This window comes from Danio rerio, chromosome 11 (genome assembly GCF_052040795.2).
Source record: "Danio rerio strain M-AB ecotype USA chromosome 11, GRCz13ab, whole genome shotgun sequence".
Taxonomy (NCBI): Eukaryota; Metazoa; Chordata; class Actinopteri; order Cypriniformes; family Danionidae; genus Danio; species Danio rerio.
In genome coordinates this window covers 44,375,858-44,400,000 of record NC_141031.1, presented here as the reverse complement: position 1 = coordinate 44,400,000, position 24,143 = coordinate 44,375,858, and the positions used below count along the sequence as shown (strand labels likewise).

The 24,143-nt window shown below is 34.3% G+C and overlaps 1 protein-coding gene across 4 annotated transcripts in view; it reads right to left on the bottom strand.

Annotated features, from left to right (window-relative positions):
- Positions 1-24,143, bottom strand: part of kcnab2a (potassium voltage-gated channel subfamily A regulatory beta subunit 2a) — a 241,743-nt gene that overhangs the window by 145,485 nt on the left and 72,115 nt on the right. For 2 of the 4 annotated variants that reach the window (XM_087274282.2, XM_087274281.1), the window contains exons 2-3: positions 16,965-17,144; positions 7,968-8,009 (exon numbers count right to left, since the gene is read on the bottom strand). In XM_087274282.2, coding sequence (XP_087130408.1) covers positions 7,968-8,009; positions 16,965-17,041 — 119 coding nt within the window. In that variant the 5' untranslated portion in view covers positions 17,042-17,144. The remainder of the gene's footprint in view (positions 1-7,967; positions 8,010-16,964; positions 17,145-24,143) is intronic. The other 2 variants (XM_087274283.2, XM_087274284.1) reach the window with 1 other exon arrangement.

Sequence of the window (24,143 nt, the reverse complement as noted above, 5' to 3'; positions counted from 1 at the left end):
TGATGCCAAATTCTGACCCGACCATCCAAATGACGCAGCAGAAATGGAGACTCATCAGAGAAGGCAACGTTTCTCCAATCTTCTATTGTCCAGTTTTGGTGAGTCTGTGTGAATTGTAGCCTCAGTTTCCTGTTCTTAGCTGACAGGAGTGGCACCCGGTGTGGTCTTCTGCTGCTGTAGCCCATCCGCCTCAAGGTTGGATGTGTTGTGTGTTCAGAGATGCTCTTCTGCAGACCTCGGTTGTAACGAGTGCTTATTTGAGTTACTGTTCCATTTCTATCAGCTGGAACCAGTCTGGCCATTCTCCTCTGACCTCTGGCATCAACAACGCATTTGCACCAACAGAACTGCCGCTCACTGGATATTAGCTCTTTTTCAGACCATTCACTGTAAACCCTAGAGATGGTTGTGCGTGAAAATCCCAGTAGATCAGCAGTTTCTGAAATACTCAAAGCAGCCCGTTTGGCACCAACAACCATGCCACATTCAAAGTCACCTAAATCCCCTTTCTTCCCCATTCTGATGCTCGGTTTGAACTGCAGCAAATCCTATTGACCTACATGTCTACATGCCAACATGCATTGAGTTGCTGCCATGTGACTGGCTGATTAGAAATTTGCGTTAACAAGCAGTTGGACAGGTGTACCTAATAAAATGGCCAGTTAGTGTACATATTCAACATTAAATATTACAAAGACTGAAGTCATCTAGGAAATACTGTGGGAACAAATGACTCTATACTGACTCGTTTGAACGAGAAAATCTGGATTAAAAAAAAGTGCTCGTATTTTATGGTCTTTTTCAGTATATTATGGAGTAGCACAATAATACACATGTAATATTTCATGTTGACAAATATTCAACATGAAATATTACACATTAATCTAGGAAATACTGTGGGAACAAATGACTCTACATTGACTTGTTTGAATGAAGAAATCAGGATTAAACAAACAAACAAACAAAAAGAAAAGTGTCAATATGTTTTGGTCTTCAGTATGTTATGGAGTACAATAACAAAAAGACATCCACAAATGAAAAGCCCATCAATCACTGTCATTCACACACACATGACAGCCATTAGACACTTTAACTCTGACCCCTGCACATGAAACCATACTTGCACATCCATCTTTAATGGTCTAAATGAAAGCGAAGACATCCTGAAGAGAAGTTCAACAGCCAAACGTTAAAAAATTCATTCTTTAAATCAATGAACCCTCTCTTACAGGAAATCATCAGATTCAATACTCATAAAGAGCTTGACTTTATATCGACTCATTAAATAAATGACTTCCCCATTATACGCCGATGTACACATATTACCAGAAATACCGTACTGGAACAAAAGTTTATTCAAGTTACACAAGTTTTTGAATGCTACAGATATATTATTGCATTATTAATTAAACATAAGAAATAAAACTAATAATGCTACACTCTTAAAAATAATGTGTTAAAAATGTACACAAAATATGTGTTAACCAGTTAAACTCTGCTGTTATTTTGGGATTTCCGCCTGGATTTTGCCTAACCCAAATTTAAAAGCTTCCCAAATCCACATACAAAGGTGTAAATGCAAAAATGTTGTAATATTTTAAAAGAAAACCATGTTATGAATTTTCATAAAACACTATTGAAAGTGTTTTAAATATCTGTTTATGTTGTCCGTGTTATAATAAACGCCTAAAAAAGAGGCTCTTTTTGTATTTTTTTTATAAAAAATGTTTATTTATTGTACTCCAACTGATGAGAGGTGCTGTACAAGCCACAGGGATCGATCATTGTTTTATATTTCACTACAAACATAAACATAATCAAACATAATTCACTGTGTTTGGACCACATCAGACATATAAAAGGATTACTTATGCACATCACCTCAAAAACAGAGGAGAATGGCCCTGAAGAGCACAGCATAAGGTAAGAGATGACAGCCGTCTGTGCTATCTGGGGCTGCTTATTGATCATAAATGTCTTGTTTTCACTTCTGCACCATGGAAACACCACGATTCATTTGGTAACTGTTTGATATATGAATATAATTCAGTAAATGAATGCTAGAACCGCATGAGCACCGGCAAGAGCTTTCATTTGAGCTATAACTTGTACATGTGTCATATGAAAAATATAAAAATAAACCAATGTTCAATACCCAGCTCGGGTATCCAAAATACTGTGTATTTAAGTGTAAATAACTTTTGTACAGTAGAATAAAAACCAAAGTGATGCATATGTGCATAAAATATAGATTCTACACTTTCTAAAGAAACCATTTAAGGGGGTCTAGTGCAATGTTAGTCCTTTAAATCTTAAAGCAAAGGTTGATGACGTCACAGACCCGGTGTCAGGTCCGCAGAGTTTAACTGTTGTAACACATTTTGTGTTATTGCAGACACATTGTGTGTTAATATTGCGCTTAATGACTGTGTTAAACACATTTAAACAGTATGTTGGAATACAATGCATTTGTACCTGTAGTCAAATGGCACTGTGTTATGTGTTTATGTAGTTTATTGATCATGATGGTAATATAAAATAAGCATTTGTGAGTATGTGGCTGAAAATTCTGTATTTCGGGATTTATGCTGTGAATTTGTGCATGCGCATGCGCAGTGACGGTCTTTTTCAACCGTCGCTCTCACAGGGCTCTATCGGATAATGCACCTCTCTGTGTCAGGTGAGCGAAATTAATTAAAATTTGTCTATGATAGTAAATATTTCTTTCACTTTGCGTGAGAATGTTTTGTGTTAGTTATCCAAGAAGTTATTTTTATTACTTTTATTATGTCTTCATGTTTCGTACTCCAAATACACGGGTGACTTGGCAACTCTGTCATGTAACATTAACTTTAGCCGTGCAAGCTAACGCATCTGGCGATTCCTTTGTAAAGCTGCGTTGGCACTTGGCAGAATTGTTAACAATACTTATGTTTTAGGCGAAAGACTTGCCCTTAATATGTTCTGCAATTTGGTATAAGAGATGCTGTCACTTTAAAACCACCGGCTCTGCGTCACTTTAAAGCCTCCTGACACTCGAGGTAACGTTACACATTATACATTTACGCTATTATCATAAGGTTATTTAATAGAAAACCTAATTTGACGCTCTGTGGCAGGAATTTAAACAAAAATCCCTTATCATAACGTTAGTTGGGTGCTTTGTATAGACACCAAATGGCGCCGCGGTGTGAGCAAATTCATAAACAATGTGTAAAATATGAAAAATAACACTTTTATTCTTTATTTCCAGTGTGCCGAAATATACATTATTATTTAACATCTAAATAATCAAAAAACAAAAGCAGTTTAAAACACATCATCACAGCCAATGTAATATTAAACACATCACATCATTTGCGTTTAGGTTCATTTGTAGTTGTACCCAAAGTATGATGTCTTGTTTTTGACCCATCAAATAAAATTTTACACACACAAAAAACAAAAACAAAAAAAAAACATGTACATATAAAGATAAAAAAAAAAAACTCAAACTCAAACAACTAAAACGCCAAAAAATCTCAAAAAAATGATATAAATGAAGTCTGCACACTCTCCAAAATCACAAAGACACCATAGAAATTGAAAGACAAGCAGTTTACTGAAGTGAAAAAGACAAAGGTTTTTTGACCGAACTATATGATTTTATCTAGAAAAATGATGCATAATAGGTATAAATGTCTATAGTAATGTTTTATATGAAATTGAAATATAATCTCTTCGTGTTGGTGTGGGTTTTCTCCGGGTGCTCCGGTTTCCCCCACAGTCTAAACACATGCACTATTGACCTTATTCTAAAATGCGGAAGTGCGCCTGTTTTCGCGATTGTCTTAGAACTTCCGATTCAGTCGCCTATGGGAGAAATGACTAGGAATAATAAAAAACGGCACAAAACGGTCAAACTACTTGCTCTACAAACAAATGTTTGCATGATTATACAGACCAAGTAAAATAATATAATAAGAAAATATCAAATTGCAACATCAAGCAGCGTAATGAGCAGTATAATAGGTCGGCTGACTCGCCAGCTTTTCCACAAACACAGAAAAATGAAGATCATCTCAGACTGAACCTTTAAATTGACACAAACTGAAACCAAAACTTTTAAAGAGTGATAGAAGTGAGACTTTACTTACTTTCTTTTGTCTATTCTTTTTTGAGGTGTATATTATTTTTATATTTATTTACTGATGACTGCTTTGCAGCTTTCATCATTAAATTGAATGATTTATTATAATCTTTTGTTTGTTTTGTAGCAGAAATATTATTTATTAAATTGAAATGCATATAAAAACAGCAGCACAAAATCAATATTTATTACTGCAATGCTTCATTTTTGTTTGATGCAAACTATACAATTATTTTTATAAAGTAACAGAATTTTTATAGCAGATTACCTACATTCATGCACATTCAAGGCAGTATCATAATGAGAAATGGAATTCATTACTATTATTGTCATTTTTTATCATCATTAATATTCTATGGCCTAATTATTAGACATTCATTTTGGAATTATTGCACACAAATATCAATGTCTTCGCAGCATTAGTTAGATAGTTGTTTCTGGTTTTTGTCAGTCCTATTAATGTTGTTTTAAAATACAATAAATCCCTTAAAAAACAATTTGCAGCGGTGCTCATTCATTTTTGGTGGGTGCTCCTAAATTTTTTCTGGTGCTCCTAAAAATTTTTTGGTGCTCCTAAATATTTGAAGTTGGGAGCACCGGTGCTACCAAGTAAAAAAGTTAATTTCGAGCCCTGTTTAGAAATAGTCACTTTGATAAAATGCAGTTTGCAATTTATCATGGGTGGCACAATGGCTCAGTGGTTAGCACTGTGGCCTCACAGCAAGGTCACTAGTTTGAGTCGCGGACGGGCCAGTTGGCATTTCTGTTTGGATGTTTCCCTCTAGCTCTCCCCCACAGTCCAAACACATGCGCTATGGGTGAATTGAATAAGTGAAATTGGCCATAGTGTATGAGTGTGTGTGTGTGTGAATGTGAGAGTATATGGGTGTTTTACAGTACTGGATTGCAGCTGGAAGTGAAACAATTCATTCCACTGTGGCAATCCCTGATAAAGACTATGCCGAAGGAAAATGACTGAATTAATGAATGAATTTATCATCATCAAAAAGTCAACAAAGCACCCCATTATCATCCCATAATATAATTCACAACCATAAATAAACATTAAAACAACTGTAAATCATGAAATATGGAACGGATATTTTTGACTGCATCCTAAACTTATTAACCTACAGTAGTGTATGACCCTGAACTGAACCCAAATAAACAAGCACTGCCTGCATTAGAGTGTCTGCATAATCCCAGTGTTTGCTGCAATGGAGGGTGTGTCATTTAAAGAGACGACTGCAGCTATGAGGGGAAAACAATACCAAAGAGCAAACTCAGCACGCGCTTAACTAACTGAGCCTCATAAAACACACAGGCACTGTATTATCTTGCACATTCACATACAAAACAATCAAAAACCTACAGAAAAAGCAGCTTAAAACCCACTATAATAATGCTTGAAATGAGGCGATCTCCCATTCCCGTCAGTCTATTTGTGTTTTAGGGTTGAACATGGTGATCGATTGCTGTCTAACGGATCTGGATGAAAGGCATGTTAAAAGAGTTTGAGCTTAAAAGGGCAAAAATGCGCAAGGCTGTGAAATGAAAATTCAATAGAGTGCTTATTAGCCACAGATCTACGGAGTCAGGGGTTTTAGGAGCCCATCAGCACAACAGCAACCTTTTTCAACCCATAAAAATATGATCCTTCGCTTAAACAGGAGGAAAGTGCACTGCAGAGGAGGGTGAAACCAATGCGCTCAATCTGATCACTAAAAGCAGAAGCTGCATAACACACAGAAGAGATACAGCTGTGGCTGGATTAACAATAATTACTGATATTTAATACAAATACAATATTTACTGTTTTTACATTAAAAGTAATTTTCATAATAATTACTGTGAGGGGTAGGTTTATGGTAGGGGTAGATGTTAATAAAATACAATTTATGGATAATTTAATAAATAATAGAAGTAATTTTCATTATAATTAATGTGAGGGGTAGGTTTAGTATTGGGGTGGATGTTAATAAAATATAATTTATGGGTGATTTAATAAATAATAGAAGTAATTTTCACTATAATTAATGTGAGGGGTACGTTTAGTATTGGGGTGGATGTTAAAAAAATATAATTTATGGGTGATTTAATAAATAATAGAAGTAATTTTCATTATAATTAATGTGAAGGGTATGTTCAGTCTTGGGGTAGATGTTAATAAAATACAATTTATGAGTACTTTAATAAATAATAGAAGTAATTTTCATCATAATTAATGTGAGGGGTACGTTTAGTATTGGGGTGGATGTTAATAAAATATAATTTATGGGTAATTTAATAAATAAAAGAAATCATTTTCATTATAATTAATGTAAGGGGTATGTTTAGTCTTGGGGTGTATGTTAATAAAATATAATTTATGAGTGATTTAATAAATAATAGAAGTAATTTTCATCATAATTAATGTGAATGGTATGTTTAGTTTTTCGGTGTATGTTAATAAAATATAATTGAAGGGTAATTTAATAAATAAAAGAAATAATTTTCATTATAATTAATGTAAGGGGTATGTTTAGTCTTAAGGTGTATGTTAATAAAATATAATTTATGGGTGATTTAATAAATAATAATAATATTTTTCATTATAATTAATGTGAGGGGTAGGTTTATAGTGGGGATAGACGTTAATAAAATATAATTAATGGGTAATTTAATAGATAATAGATTGTAATTTATTATTGCAATATGTTGCTTGACTTTAATAGTATTATCTTTCAGTTTCTAAATATGTTTGGTGACTGAAATATTATTTAAATAAATATATCTGTTTTATAAATCTGATATATACATTGAAAATACATTGCCTATATTCACTGAGAAATGGATACAAATATTCATTTTCAAAATGGGGTACTCAATTATGCTAAGCTTATTAATATAATAAATATTAATATCAATATATTCTAACTAATATATATATATATATATATATATATATATATATATATATATATATATATATATGTAAATATTATCGTATTATCGTGTACACACACAATGCAAATTTTGACATTAACAAATTAACTAAAAAGTATACTATTAGACAGACTAAAATCTAAATCAGCTAAAAAAAAATACATAATAATAATAATAATAATAATAATAATAATAATAATAATAATAATAAACACTCCTAAATTAAAAACACATTAGTATTATAAATATTATTTTAATAATTGTTAATAGTGCTGTCTGTAAAAAAAAGTGAAATCCAACACAACAACTGAATAAAATAAATACCAATAGTATGAATTTGGGATGATATTGGCTTCCTCATGTTAGATCACTGAATCTTCACCGAGTCTCTGGGCTCATGTTTGTCATGCTTTGAGTTTCACAAGTGTTCCAGAGCAAAGGAAACCTGAACTCCATGACTTACCTGCAACACTCTTTTAATTCTACATGGAGTGAAATTAAATCTAAGAGCATTGTTTCAGCGTGCGTCTATTCTGGCTGCGCAGTTCGGACACTCAACACACATGCACAGATAACAATTGCGATTAGATGTTCCCACTGTATGTAAACCATCCCTTTTTACGAGTTATACAACAATATTAAGCACCAGTTAGTCTCAATTCAGCTCATTGTAATTGTACAATGCCGGCTGTATTTATTATTTATCGGCTGTTAACCAGTACATGCAAACAACATTGTAATTACGCTTACTATGAATATAATTCCCTTGCGCTTTCGGGTGCTATGATGAAATCGCTATGAGGAGCAGCTCAACTAAGAATGAACCCTCGAGTCGAAAGTGCTTTCCAAAACAGATGAAAACGAGTGGTGTATCAGATGGCCATGGCTAATTAATCAGCAAACAAAGAGGTACCTGTAAAACTGCAGCTGGCGTTTTGGGCTCCCGTATCTCGCACTGAGGCCAGCATGAAGAGAGAGAGAGAGAGAGAGAAGGAGAAACAAGAGCCAAAGGAGAGCTTAGTCTTACAGGCGAAAGGGGAAAGAACAGTGAGAGGGCATTAAACAAACACGTGCACATGCACAGACGTACTGTACACAAGTCAGACAAATAATAAACACAGATAAACAGATCTCAAGAAAACAAGAAGAGCAGCTGATGACGACAAGAAGATGAAGCAATAAATAATGAGAAGACTCAAATGTAAAAGCACTACGCTAGTTTCTGTAGATTAATTATTAGATTAGGGGATTAACTGTAGATTAAATAATACATCAATATTTTTTATTTATGTTTACCATCACTTTAAGGCAATAAATGTATGATTTTGTTTAATAGTGCATGAGCAATTCATATTTTTGCACCAATTTCAAAAAGTCAAGACACATTTCAGGGCCGGATGGGACTCATTTTCAGGCCTGGGGCCTCATGTATCAACGCTGCGTACGCACAAAAACTTTGCGTACGCCAGGTTTCACGCCCAGAATCGCTCACGTTTGGATTTACTAACAATGAACTGAACGTGGGAATGTGCGCAGCTTCACGGCAGCTTTCTGGCTGGCGTACGCACATTTTTTGTGCGTGTCTGTTTTATTTCCATTGGCGACTCCTAGAGGCAGTTGTGTTAAATTCCTCTCTACAAAGTGTCTGAGCCTTGCAATGGCAACTGTATGAGACGGGTTCATCTAGCAGGTATATAAGGTTTCCATACCATACAGTTGACCAGCTAAACATTAAAGCACAATTTGCAGCAGTCGCCTGTTTTCCCAATGTAATCTGAGCTATCTACTGCACGCACATTGCTATAAAGACACTATCTGAAGATGAATTTGTATGCGTGAATCAGAAACATTTCCATTCAATAAATGTGCAAATAAAATATGATGCTTATTGATATGAACTTATTGATGATTCCTACTTGTCTTTCTCGTGATAAATAGTTGGCAAAATCTGATATGTAGCGGGGGAAAAAACAAGAAAGAGTTCATCAGACGCTGGATTCGAGCCGAGCTCATGCTCGAACGTATCAATTCATGATCACATGCATCTTACGAGTAGCGCAACTGAGACTGTTAAGTGTCCTGCAACATTTTTTACATATAAACCATACTATTTCTTTTGTTAATGCACTCAGTGCGATGTTCAGACCCAACTGTGTTGACCGCATCAGCTAAACTCTCCCACTCTATTTTTTTCTTTTGTTGTTAATTCCGGAAAACAAACTTGCAAATAACACCGCTTTTCTCCGGTCTACCTCCGAAAGCAGCACCTCCAATTCACAATCTGTTCAAAGTTTCTCTTTTTGCGTGATTTTGTCATTGCTTTTTCGTTGGGTTTTGCCATTAGCATAGTCGTTAGCATATTCATACAGGGGAGGAGGCAGGGAGGGGTTTTGTGCTCGTGCATGTTGCGCTTAGTTTCACGTTCATTCAGATGTACAAAAGAATATGCGTGAGATTCGGCGTACGCAGTGTTTCATACATCTGCGTACGCACATTTACAGCTTTGTGCGTTTGCAATGTTTTAGTAAGACTTCCACGCAAGTCTTCGTACATGAGGCCCCTGGAGTTTCAAGCCAGACCTTAGTTCATGACTGACTATATTAAAATAAGGTAATTTCCAATTTAGTTTCTAATGGCACTATCACGTCTTTTTCAAGAAAACAGCTGCTTTAGAAATTCAAATGTTCAACAGCCTTAACAGTATTATATGTCTTAACAATAAAAATGAAAAAAATAAATAAATAATGTTTTAGGTGAGATTCGAACACGGGTCGGCGGTGTCATACTGCAACATGCTTATCGCTGGACCACAATAATCTTTTTCTCCCCATTTGAGATTTCTGATCAAGTTATGTCAGATTTATTAATGTAGTGATTTTCATTGAGAAGGTGTATTATTCATTAAAATTAATTATTTGAATTCTTATATTTACTAAGGTGCCGCTGTTTGGGGTCGAATGATGATAGTTGCATCATCATTAACGTTAGTTAACCTGCAGGCTGCATTTTGCTCACAGGGCTGCGAGAAAATTAATAAAAAGAGCGACAATGCGGCAAAATAATGAATAAAAAGAGTGAGACTATGGTCAAATAAATAAATAAATAAATGAAAACGTAAATGCAAAAAAAATGCAACTGCTAAGAAAATGCAACTGCTAAGAGTGCAAGCAGCTAGGGACATCGGCCCTCACGGCCAAAAAACGGACCGGCCCACCGGGAAATTCTCCCGGTCTTCCCGATTAGCCAATCCGGGCCTGACACATTTGTTAATAAGAGAGCTTTGCTTTAATGCTTGCAAACATAAACATTTGGATTTCTATCATGTCACACTGAAAACTTTTATAAATTATGATGAAGGTTAAGATAGAAATTGCAAACATTATTAGAAATGATTATCATAAATAGTTTTTTATTCATTTGTTTTAAATGTATTATGTGTTCCTTATTATTACTATTATTTTTTTAAATATGTATTACTATTATTATTTATATAGCATACATCCAGAAAATAAGGAATAATTTTAAATAGTAAATTATAATATAACATTTATCAATATATAATACACTACCTGACAAAAGTCTTGTCATGGATCTCCGTTGTAAGAGCAGCAATTAATAACTTGAATTCTAGTTGATCATTTGGAAAAGCGGCAGTAGGGGGGATTTTTTTGCTGAATCATCAGTTGAGCTGCATCCCAATCATCACACATACTGCAGAAAACCTACTGGAACCAGCATGGAGCCAAGATTCTCACAGAATTCAGTCAAGTTTGTTGAAGAAAAAATCATGGGTTGGGGTTACAATAAGTGTGGGGGCATGCGAGAGATCTGCAGAGTGGATGATCAACATCAACAGCCTGAGATATCAAGACATTTGTGCTGCCCAGTACATTACAAACCACAGAAGAGGGCAAATTCACAGCAGGACAGCGCTCCTTCTCATACTTCAGCCTTCACATCAAAGCTCCTGAAAGCAAAGAAGGTCAAGCTGCTGCAGGATTGGCCAGCCCAGTCACCAGGTATGAACATTATTGAGCAGGTCTGGGTTAAGATCAAGGAGGAGGCATTGAAGATGAATTCAAAGACTCTTGATGAGCTCTGGGAGTCCTGCAGGAACGCTTTCTTCGCCATTCCAGATGACTTTATTAATCAGTGATTTGAGTCATGTCAGAGATGTATGGATGCAGTCCTCCAGGCTCATGATGGAGTCAGACACAATATTCATTCTGTCTCCACTGCAGCAGGACTTTATATTCTATACTGGACATTATTTCTGTGACAAGACTTTTGTCTAAGCAAAGTCAGACCTTACCGTTCTAATTAAATAATTAAAAATAATGGCATGATCATATTTTATTTTGGTAAAATAAGCGTAATCTAGAGGCCTTTGCCTTTCATATTAACCACTTCTCATACCAAATGATCAACTAGAAGTCAAGTTATTTGTTTTTCCTAAAACTTGGATCGGCGACAAGACTTTTGTCAGTAGCGTGTATATATATATATATATATATATATATATATATATATATATATATATATATATATATATATATATATATATATATATATATATATATATATATATTTTTTTTTTTTTTTTCCCCAGAACACATTCATTCAACAACAACAAAATTGTTATTATTAAACTTGGCATTGATCTACCAAATCCACATTACAATATACTCAATACATAAGGGCTTGGAAAGTCATTATTTAAGCAAAAAAAAAAAAGTGTGAAAGTGATCTTTAACAGGTTTTCTATGGGCTTGTTTTTGTCTAGAAGGGTTTCAGAGGTGCTCTACAGCAAAGGAAACCCGATTTCACTGATTTCAGACTAACATCACAAATTACAAAGCTATTTATGTGTGTATTGTCTGCTGCTATCTTCCCTTCAGCTAACACACATTAAAATGACTGCATCAGTTGAGCTTAAACAATGCCTGAAATTACACTGCTGTGGCGACCCCTGAGAGTCAAGAAGGAAAGTGAGCGAGTGTAATTACGCCAGAACTCAAAATAGATCTGCATCACCACCTGCTGTTCAAAAGCAGAACTTCAAGCTAAAGTTGAAGGCGATGAAAACCCCAGGAGCCACAGATCAGAGCAAACTCTCAGTCAATCAGGAACTTTCCAGAAGTGGCGAGATCAAGTCTGGCTCTGATTAAGTGGACATTACATAAAGCACTCGACCAGTGCAAAACCCTGCAGAACGCTGCTTAAATCACTCAGTGTGCTTGATCAACATAATTAAACATAATAGACCTTTTTCACAGCGGAATTGAACACCGGAAGCGCCCTTCGAAGCAGTGTATCGATATTTCCGGGTTCGCTAGGAGTCGCAGAGACATGACAGCCTCGGGACAGCGGATGACTTTCTCACGGTCAACTTTGCCATAATTTGGACAGGAAGATGTTGTTCGGTGAATTTGTAAAACTGCCTTAATAAAACAGCATTTAAAAGATGATACCGATTTGCAGAGTTTGTGCAGAAAACGTGTCTTACACAGCGTTTCCCACGTCAGGTTCCAGTAAGGTGCACAGCCAACAGGATAAAATCTGCTCATTTAAGCCATTCGTAAACTAGATTAACCTGGCTATTTAACATCCAGCAGGATGAGTTTTATGTCAGTAGTCCCGTCTGTAAACTGCTAACCCCCTCCTTCCTATTTATTCAGAGTCAGATATAGTGAATGGCGAGGCAGCTGTACAGGCGAGTTGCTATCGGTTAATACATTACAGTTTGTTTAATGCTCGTGAGGTTTTCTCAAGTCTGGAAACACGTTAGCTCCTACTCGTGGATAATATTCATTTTTATTATTTATTTAAAGAACAGCAAATAACATTTTACAATACAAAAATGTACATACCAGGGGGTAATTATAAATAAAATACAAATATACAAAATGTAATATAACATATGTAATAATGAAATACATTGTAGAGTTCACGCATTTTAAAGTGGGTCGAGTTTCTTGTTTAGAGAGCTGATACTGGTATTACACAAGCATATTTCAGTCATCAATACCTTAAAATCTGGTTTCATATTAGTAAATTTACATTTATGAATGTACAATTTTGTTAACAACATAAGCAAATTAAATAAATAAAACTATTTTCCTCTAGATTAGGATAATCAAGTAAAGCCCAAATGTACATTTATCCATAATGAAAGAGGTTTTGAACACAAAAGAATCGTTATTAATACATTTTGCAACTCACCCCATAAGCTGACTATGTACAATGCCAAAATAAGTGTAAAACTGTCTCCTCATATTCGTTACAAAAATACAATTTACATCAATCCCACTTTTAAGTTTTTGCAAACAATGTTTTGCTGGATAAAACCTGTGGATGAGTGTATAGGACATTTCTTTAATTCTATTTCTAACATGATATTTCTGTGGTAACAGCCACACTTTTCTTCAATTCACCCTTTAATAAAGACATATAATAAAATTGAATATAAGGTACAGTAATGATTTCTTTTTTGAAAAAGAGTATGAATAGCTCTATCATCGCTCTATATATCTTGGTATTTAGTAAAACAAAATTTGCCGACATAAGATTTAGTAATATCAAAAGACGATGCATCAGAAGGATGGTCTTATTAATACCTCTAAATAACATATATGAATACCATGTCTCTGAAGGAATTGAACCAATAACAGTTTAAAACTTGCTGGGTTATTGAGATTTTGTAATAAAGGACTTCATTGTAAGAAAAGTATACCATCTTTATTATATAACTGACTAAACAAATAATTTTGCTGTCAAATCAATTAAAAAAAAGAGATTTGCATTTGTATGAACTGTCTATTATTCCAAAATAACAACAATGTAGGGATAAATCATGCTTATAGATTAATGACCATGATGAGCACTTGTTTGTGGAAGGCAGATAGCTTAACTGGAGTTTTGTCTATATTATAAAACCATAGACCACCAGTCTTTAATGAAACATAATAATCTCCACTTTGAAGTGCATTCAGCATACGAGTGTACTCCCGCATATAACTTGAAACGGCATTCAACCCCCTTTAATATTGTCTTCCATGATTTTCCCTGTCCTTCGTCTTTCGGGAGATCGTGGTCATTAAAGTAAGAGTGTCGTTTTTGAGTTGGAGCAGCTGGGAACGCAGCAATCACAGCGATGAGATGACCCTGCCATTCTTTCTTGCTCCGTCGCATTGAAACCGGATGTTGTGGTACACTGCTTCGCTTACCGGAACCAGGAAGTGTGAAAAAGGCCTATTAATCGCTTGTATACAGCCTAGAGCGAGGATAAAGCAGCTTTTGAGTGGTGCAAATTTATCTTTCTGTGAATTATCACAGTAATTCAAGAGGAACTAATAATGTGGCACATCATCAATAAAGTGGTTTAATAACGATGAACATTTTCAGATCATAACATCTTAGAGGTCTGTAAAACTTTTTGAAAACATTTATGAAGGTGTGAGTATGTTTTGTGCATATCTGACACTTCTCAGAACATCCTGCACAGTCACACAGAGTTTCTGAGACTTGCAAAAAAAAAAAAAAAAAACACGCAGAAACATTTTAACCTTTTAACCTGAACTAAATCTGATGAAGCGAGTTACGATGAAGCATTAAATAAACACAACTTGCAAGCCATTAAATTTAGAGTACTTTGTAAATTAATGCTGTAAGTTAACAGTGAGTTCATTTCAGGACATGGACAAGCACTATCAAATACTATTCGTTTTAAAACAAGCACTTTGTAATTCATACCAATGCATATGAAGCACTGTTCAAATCTGTGGCATAACATTTAACCCATACTTTACATTCAAAATATCAAAGTCATTTTAAACAGACTTGTTTGAAGACAGGGTTCCTGCAGGTTTTATCTTACAGGACTCACTGGGCTAAACACTAATGAATATTTTTAATTTTATATTCTCTATTTCTGGCGGTTGGGCCAATAGACAAAAATCAAATGTAATTATTTCTTAGAAGCTACTTTAATGTGTCAAAAAAAGAAAACTCTAAAGTTGTATACACCTTTTTTCTACATTCTACATTCTTTTTTTATGTCTACTGCTTACTTCTGTAAATATATTGCTCTGTGATTATCCTGAGGAACTGTGTAATTGTTTTTAGTTTTATGTCTGTTTTTATTAAGACGGATTGTTGGTGATTTGATGGATGTAATCTGAATGTGTAGCTTTACTTGGACATATGGAAATTAAAACAATTTAAGACACACAACACAATATTTCAGTAAATTAAACTTTTTAGGCCCTAAAATTCGGACTTTAGGACCCTGTGGACACCCTGTGAAGAACTTTAATACAATTAGTTGAATTTAATACTGGTAATATTCAAATGCAGGTGCTAAAATATTGATCACTTGCGCATTATTTTTCATCGTTATTGTACAAGATTTTTAAAAAAGTAAGATTTTACATGAAGAATTTCTCAGTTTTTGTTCTTCATTTTTGCACAGTACAATTGTTGAAACAAACAAATTTAATTCAAGCACTTTCAAGAACTATGTTTGTTTTTAAGTACTTTCCAGGTCTTGAATGCATATTTCTGAAACTTAAGTACTTTCAAGAAGCATAGGAATCTTGAAATAATTAATATATTATGACCACATTGTGGGCTCATTCAGTGAGAAAAAAAAAAATTTCTTTTATTTGAGCAAGGATGCATAAAACTAATCAAAAGTGAGGGTAAAAACCCTATAATGTAACCAAAAATGAATAAATGTTTTTAAAAATGATCCAGACAAAAACAGTTATCACAAAAAAATGAAGCAGCAACTGCTTTAAACATTGATTAAAAATTAACAAATAAAATACGTTTGAAATAACACCATAAACTTTCAAGAACTACGTTTGTTTTTAAGTACTTTCCAGGTCTTGAATACAAATTTCTGAAACTTAAGTACTTTCAAGAAGCGTAGAAACCTTGTAATAATTCATATATTATGACTAAAATGTGGGCTCATTCAAAAAAATAAGCTTTCTTTTTTCTTGTAATTTGAGCAAGGACGCATAAAACTGATCAAAGGGGTAAAAAATATAACCAAAATTAAATAAATGTTTTTATAAATAAATATTCAGACAAAAACATTATTACAAAAAATTGAAGCAGGAACTTCTGAAGTAAAATAAGTTTCTTGAGCAGCAAATCAGCACAGTGTAATTATTTCTGAAGGATGATGTGATGCCAAATATATATATATATATATATATATATATATATATATATATATATATATATATATATATATATATATATATATATATATATATATATATATATATATATATATATAAATAACAAACTGTTATTATAATCTGAAAATAGCATACAGTACTATCTTTTTAAAGTACTTTTGATCAAATAAACAGCCTTGGTAAGCAGAAAAGATGTTGATCTTGATAAACCACACACTGTTGGAAGTACTTTCCTTTTATACACTCTCAAAAATAAAGGTACAGAACTTTCACTGTGGTGGTACCATATCAAAAAGGACTCTTTTGTACCTTACAGGTGCACATTGTTACCTTAAAGGAACATTTTTGTATCTATATACTTATCTACTTATATACTTTTGTACCTTTAAGGTACTTTGAAGTACACAATTGTCCTTTTTAGGTATAAATATGTACCTTTGTGGTACAAAAGTGGACATGAAAGATATAAAAGTGTAGCTTTAGAAAAGCTACTCCCCCAGTGACAGCTTTTATACATTTATTTCTGAAAGTGTAAATGTTCCTTGTTGTGCAAACAATAGTACAAACGGTTTTTTCCTGACCTTGAGTTCATGCATTGAGAATGGAGTTTAAAAAAACACAAATGACTGATGCAAAAGCACAAGACTGAAGCAGCTGTTTAGAGGTGAAGATGTGTGAATATACTGTAAGTGTGTACAGACCTGTAGACCATGCCCGGAGAGCCGGTCTGTCTGAGAGAGAGCCGGGCAGGAGAGTCTGTGGTCGATTCGGGATACATGGGGAACGGGACACCGGGGGTTTGGCCAGGCTGAAGAGGGGGTCTCTCGCTCTCTCTTTCTCTCCTGTTAACCAGCACGTCTGTCTCTCACCTTACAGGAGCTCTGAAAAACACAAAGACGGATCAGAATGCATTACATACTAGGTTTATAGATTCTGATGGTACAGTATGATAACCTTGGGAAAAATTGTATCCCGGTTTTGTGTTTACTGCTCTAAAATAGGTTTTTAAAATGTCTGTGTAAAAAACTTTTTTTTTTTTACCTCGTTGAACAAATACCTTGACTTGTAGTTTTTTACCTCGTTGAAATATACTTTATTTTAAGACACATCTCAAATATTTTGGCACCATAAACATGTCAAGCTAATTAATTTAAATAAATCATTGACTCCTGCTATCTTAATTAGTTTCAAAATAGATTTCTTTGCAACTTGAAAGGCATCTTGGATCTCTTTGTTTTCTTTGGATTTACAGTCAAGCCACTGCACTGTTCGGCTCTATACAGGGTTCCTGCAGGTTACATTTAGAATTTTTAAGACCATCATGAATGAAATTGTAGACACAAAGCACCAAAGGCTAAGGAAGTTTTCAAATGGCCCAGATGGAGATTTTTATTTGCCCTATCAAAAACATATTGTTATGTATTTGTGTTTTTTGTACTCTGTTTCTCTGTGTTTTTTTCCTCTCTCTCTCTCTCTCTCGCTCTGTTCTCCCATATCTACTCTCATGTATTCTCAGGTTCCGATCATTGGTCCATTCAGCTGTCAGTCATTCCTCCCCGGTTACGTCACATCCAATGAGCAAAGACCACCCGTGATAAAAGCGCGCGCCAGACCACTCGCTCTCTCTTGCTTGCATTTTTCTCTTTTGCTGTTTTGTCGCTCGTTTGTATTTACCGCGTGCGTTTAGAAATTACCCTGTCTAACTGTGTATTTTGTTGTTGCTTGTTTCTGTGTGCACGTTATCCGTCCGTAATTCGTACATTGTTCTTAGTTTATCGTTGTTTACGAGGCTTGGACGAAGCGGACAGGTAAGAAGGTCACGTGACATACATTTCGCAACACATAGGACTACTCTGCTGTCTAGTACACTAGGTTAGGGGCGAGCGCCACTCCTTGTACTTTTTGGATAGATAGATAGAGTAGATAGTTAGGACTCGGAAGATCTTCGTGTGTTAATTATACTGTTTTTCACATAGTTAGTTAGCTAGATGCTTCTGGGAAGTTAGATTTAGTTTGGGTTTTGTTCTTTTCATTTCTTTAGCGCCGCCCGCGTCCCTTCTGCCAGCTCTCTTGTTTTTCCCGTCGTTATTTGTTTCAGTGTTGTACATATTGTAAATAGTATATTTTTGCTTTACTTACTTTTTCTTTATTTTTGATTAATTCGTTGTTGTTGTTCACTTTGGGATTGTAAATAAAAGCACACATTTTTTGGCATTACTTTGGTTGTCTTTCCACTCATTCACTGTTTATATAAATATATTTTAATTAAATAAATGTCAAACCCCACACCCTAGACTAACATCAGGGGTTTGTAACACATATTATTATTGAATACATTTAATAACACAAAAATACTAAATAATAATAAATAATAATAAACTATTTAAATATTTTGCATTTTATTTTTTAGCAAAATATTTTAAATATTGTTTAAAAACAAGTGAGCTCTAGTTGTATCCATACACTTTCTTTAAAATAAAAGAAAATTAACAAATGTTTTAAAAACTATAATAAACTAAATATATGCACAGAAATCTGTCCAGGTCCGTGTCCTCAGCAGTAAAATATAAAGAGAACATTTAAAGAAATGTTATTGTAAGGAAAATAATTAAACCATTATGATAAATAGAGTTAAAATGACCTTTTTAAATAAAAAGTTTAAAGTTTTATTAAGATGTTTGTTGGTGATTGTATGGGTTTTGGCCAAATTTGGTAGCAATACATGAACAAAGAAAAAATTAAGACCTGTTTAAAAAAGATTTAAGACCTACAACACAATATTTCAGTCAATTTAAGACTTATTAAGGCCTAAAATTTGGATTTAAGACCTTGCAGAAACCCTGCCTGCTTACATGTAAAGTGTTGGAGATACTGTTGCCCTAAAAAACTAAATAAAATAGTCATAAAAAACAGGCAAAAAACATTTACTGTACTTATACTGTAGGAAACTTAATAACAGAACATTTTGGCGGTTTGAAAAACCTTCACTTTTCCAAACTGTGGTAAACCTTTAATCTGGTTCTCGTCCCAGGCCTACACCATCCACATAATCATGGAGAACTTAAAGGACGACACATGTTGAAAAAACTCATGCCAGGACAACACATACACTTAATCCACAAATACACTGCATTAAACATGTACACACAGACATCACCTATACGCTATGAATATTTGCAGGTAAACTATGTTTATATTTAACAACTTCTATCTGATGTAACTTTAGCTTAATGTGATTGTAGTGCAATAATGTGCACCTTTTGTAAAGCTGCTTTGAAACAATAATTATAGTAGAAAGCGCTACACAAATAAACTTAAATTGAACTCATGAGCAGCACTGCAGAGATAAATGCACAAGAATGCATGGCCACCACTAGAGGGCGAAACAGGACAACAGTAAACGATAATGATTATCTGTGCAGCAACATCAATAACATTAAACAAACAAAAAAATAACAATAATAATTCATTTGTGCAGCTAATCTGTAATGCATACAGTAAGCCGCAGAACTATAATTTGTTTTAGTACTGCGGTTGAAGGTTGCATTCACTGTGATGAAGGCAAATAGTTACTATGAAATATATAGGCCTATATAGCTTACTTGTGTGTATACAAAAATACAAAAAGCTATTACGAAATTGCCATTCAACCCACATAATAACACATTTGCAGCAGTAACAAATGACATTTGCTGCAAACAATATTGATTTAAAGGTAAAGTTTACTCAAAAATGGAAAAAAAAAAAAACATCTAAACTTAAGGATTTCTTCTTTATATACTAAAGCAGTGGTTCTCAAAGTGGGGGTCGGGACCCCTCGGGGAGAAGTGGGACGAGGGGTGAGGGGGGGGTCGCTTGGCGATTTCCAAAAATCAACATTTTATTAAACTAACAGAATTACCTTGCAGGGCTCGAAATTAACTTTTTTACTTGGTAGCACCGGTGCTCCCAACTTCAAATATTTAGGAGCACCAAAATAAATTTAGGAGCACCCACCAAAAATGAATGAGCACCGCTGCAAATTGTTTTTTGAAGGGATTTATTGTATTTTAAAACAACATCAGTAGGACTGACAAAAACCAGAAACAACTATCTAACTGATGCTGCGAAGACATTGATATTTGTGTGCAATAATTCCAAAATGAATGTCTAATAATTAGGCTATAGAATATTAATGATGATGAAAATGACAATAATAGTAATGAATTCCATTTCTCATTATGATACTGCCTTGAATGTGCATGAATGTAGGTTATCTGCTATAAAAAGTCTGTTACTTTATGAAAAATAATTGTATAGTTTGCATCAAACAAAAATGAAGCATTGCAGTAAGAAATATTGATTTTGTGCTGCTGTTTTTATATGCATGTCAATTTAATAAATAATATTTCTGCTACAAAACAAACAAAAGATTATAATAAATCATTCAATTTAATGATGAAAGCTGCAAAGCAGTCATCAGTAAATAAATATAAAAATAATATACAAATCAAAAAAGAATAGACAAAAGAAAGTATGTAAAGTCTCACTTCTATCACTCTTTAAAAGTTTTGGTTTCAGTTTGTGTCAATTTAAAGGTTCAGTCTGAGCTGATCTTCATTTTTCTGTGTTTGTGGAAAGGCAGGCGAGTCAGCCGACCCAATTTATGAGCAGGCAGAGCAAGATTCTTGCGATGACCACCGGCGCAATAACGGTCTTTGTTATGAGCCGCAGTTTCAGTGTAAACTTAGTAAAGGCGAGCTTCTTCGGCGATGATATGTAGAGTATTAGATTGGACTTTTAGCGGACATTTGCGCTGAACACGCAGTGAATGCAACGCAGGGAGATTCGGGCACCTTCTCCAAGAAGCGCGTACTCGATTGATCTCAGCTGGCGGATCATTATTCACCACGTGACGTGTCATGATCGCTTTCATCTGCGCCTCAACTTTAGGTGGGGTTTGCAAACCTGTGTGCTTTAAGTTTTTACTCTTCAGCCGTTTGCATTTCCCCGTGGTCATAAAAGCTCCTTCCCTGTCATCTGACAGCGGAAAACCTTGAGTGATTGACAGCTAATATGAACCAATATATCGGCAGGAAAGAGCGATTCAGCACGTTTTTACAAAAAATCAAAACAGGTCGCACTACAACCATTATCTGCAGTCGCACTAATGCGCCCAAATATATTATAAGGTCGCATAAATTAATTTTCGGGCGCATATGCGACCAAAATGGTCGCAATTTCGAGCCCTGCCTTGATTACTCTTAACCTACTGGAGAACCAAATAGTAGTTAATAGTAACATTGCTAACATATTAATCATAAACATTTAAAAACAGCATGCAACTAAAAAGCCATCAGCCTTTCAAAGGGTTTTGTTTTTGCGACCCCATGGGTGATTCCGTTATATTATAGACACAGCAATAGCGTTGATTTTATGGCACCAGGTTAAACTTTGACACCTTTACGGCACTCACGTACATTAAAAATAAACACAGACCACAACTGAACATGGAGGATGCTCTCCGAATGGTGTTCTCCTAAAAATAGACTTAAGTGTAAATAGATTTGGTGTGTGTTTACCGTTGTGTGCAAGGTTTATGTATTTCTAACCACTTTAGAGGATAAGGGGGGTTGCGAATCACTGGTATTGTTATTTTGGGGGTAACAGGCTAAACAGTTTGAGAACTCCTGTACTAAAGGATGCCTTCTAAAGGATGCTGGAAAAAGATGGCATTGAGATCCACAGCAGAAGCATTGGAAGTCAATGGCTGATTTTAGGTATTCTTCAGTAAATCTTCCTTTGTGTTCAATAGAGGAAGAAAAAACTCCATGTGGTTTTGAAGTGGAGGATGGAGTTAGGCCCAGTCCCAATTCATTTTTTACCCCTACCCCTTCTTCTTGGCCCTTGAGACAGAGTGTGAAGGAAAAAGGCTTCAAATTTTATCCATAAGAAATGGGAAACCACTTTTCATTCTTTTATTTAACACATTTTAATCTGTTTTTATCAGTTTTAAATATTTCTTATTTAAACGTGTTTTTTTATTTTCTTTTGTCCTGTTTATTCCTGTTTATGTGAAGCACTTTGAATTGCAACTGTGTATGAAATAAATAAACTTGCCTTACAACACTTGCACAAGTCATATGTCATCGCAAGCAAAGTTTAGCGGGTTTTTTTTAGCATATTTATTTAAGCATGGAGGTAAAACAAAAATGCTGCTATAAAGTATTAAAACGTGTGTGTTTGTTGTAAAAATTCTTAATAATGACAAAAAAATTACTAATTTGTGCATCTCCTTACTTCCATGTGCAGCCATGCTGCTGTTGTAGATGGTGTATTCTGGGAAATTTTTGTACCCCTTGGTTTTGAGTGAGGTCTTGAAAAATCTCAGTTTTAAGGGCTATCTAGCCCTTCCCCTTAGCCTTACGCCTTCAAGCTAAAGAGAATTGGGACACCCTGAACCCTTCATGTGAATGCACAAAACGAGGGGTAGGGGTGAGGGGTAAAATTGGTATTGTGCCTTGATGATAAGAGAATTAAAATTTTTGGGTGAACTGTGCCTTTAAATAGTTGAGACTGGATAAGTGAGGCAAATGCACTGAATACACATACTGTGTGAGATCATCGGCTTGAAGAAAGTGTGAAAGACAGGCTGCTGTCCAACACTCTTCAGTCCTGCCCTTGCTAGAGTGCCTCTAAAAGGCGCCGCATTTCTAATGCATAATACACGAAACATGTACCCAAAATGAAAGATAGAAGGAGAGAAAGAGGAAAAGAAAGAAACATGATGGTTAAAAGACAGAGACTGAAAGGAAACTGAGGAGTTCTGAGGAGAGAAATTTATATGGCATAGAAAAGGAAAATAATTTAGAATAACGGAAAGATTGAGATGTATTGATAAATAAAGATGGCATAAAATCAATTAAATACATTTTATACTGACATGTGCATACACTATTTGCTGAACAACATACTTCTTTAAGATATAGTTTACTAAAACATGAAAATTCTGCCATAATTTACTCATTATATTGAAAAAAATCTGACAGATAGTTTTTTTTTGGGATATACATTGCAATATGAATATAATATATCCAGATGATTTGAATAGATCTATTAGGTAAGGTTTCATTAATTTAGATTAACTGCTTTACAATATCATATTTGAGCATATACATGAGTTTACTGAAGCCAAATCTGTAGCTTATCTAACAAAATAACTTAGATGATAACTTAATGGTTCAAAAATTAGTAGCCAAAATTTTTGATATATAAAAATTAGTGCTGTCAATCGATTAAAAAAATGAACTAATTAATCGCACCTTTAAAAAATAATTAATCGCAATTAATCGCATTTAAAATACTGAAACTTGTAATTTTGGCTATTCAAATGTAAAATTAATGTAAAGGCAAGACAAAAACTATTTATATTCAAAATATAATTGTTTATTAGAAATAAAATTCAAAATATAATTGTTTAATAGAATTTTTGTTTAACTTGTAACACAGATTTCTTCATTTAAACAACATACCCACAATAAACCATCAAGATCCTGGCTTGACAGCCATATTTATTAAAGAAATGAAAACACAGGCATGTTAATGACATTTAAATTTCAAAACAATCAATGCCAATAAAGAAAACACTGATTTCCATGTTGGATTCTAAGTGGACTGCAAAAAAAATGCCAAAATACAGGAATTGCAGATATGGAAAATGAAAAATTATAATAATAAACTATAGAATACAAACTGTTGCACTCATTGTAAAGTTTTATTGCTGTGAGTTGAGAACATTAGTTATAGAGTAGAAACAATTTAGCTTAATCCTCCTTTACATTCATCCAGTTGCTAAGACTAGGAGTATCACACAACGCGCTGCGGATGTTTTGGCCCCAACG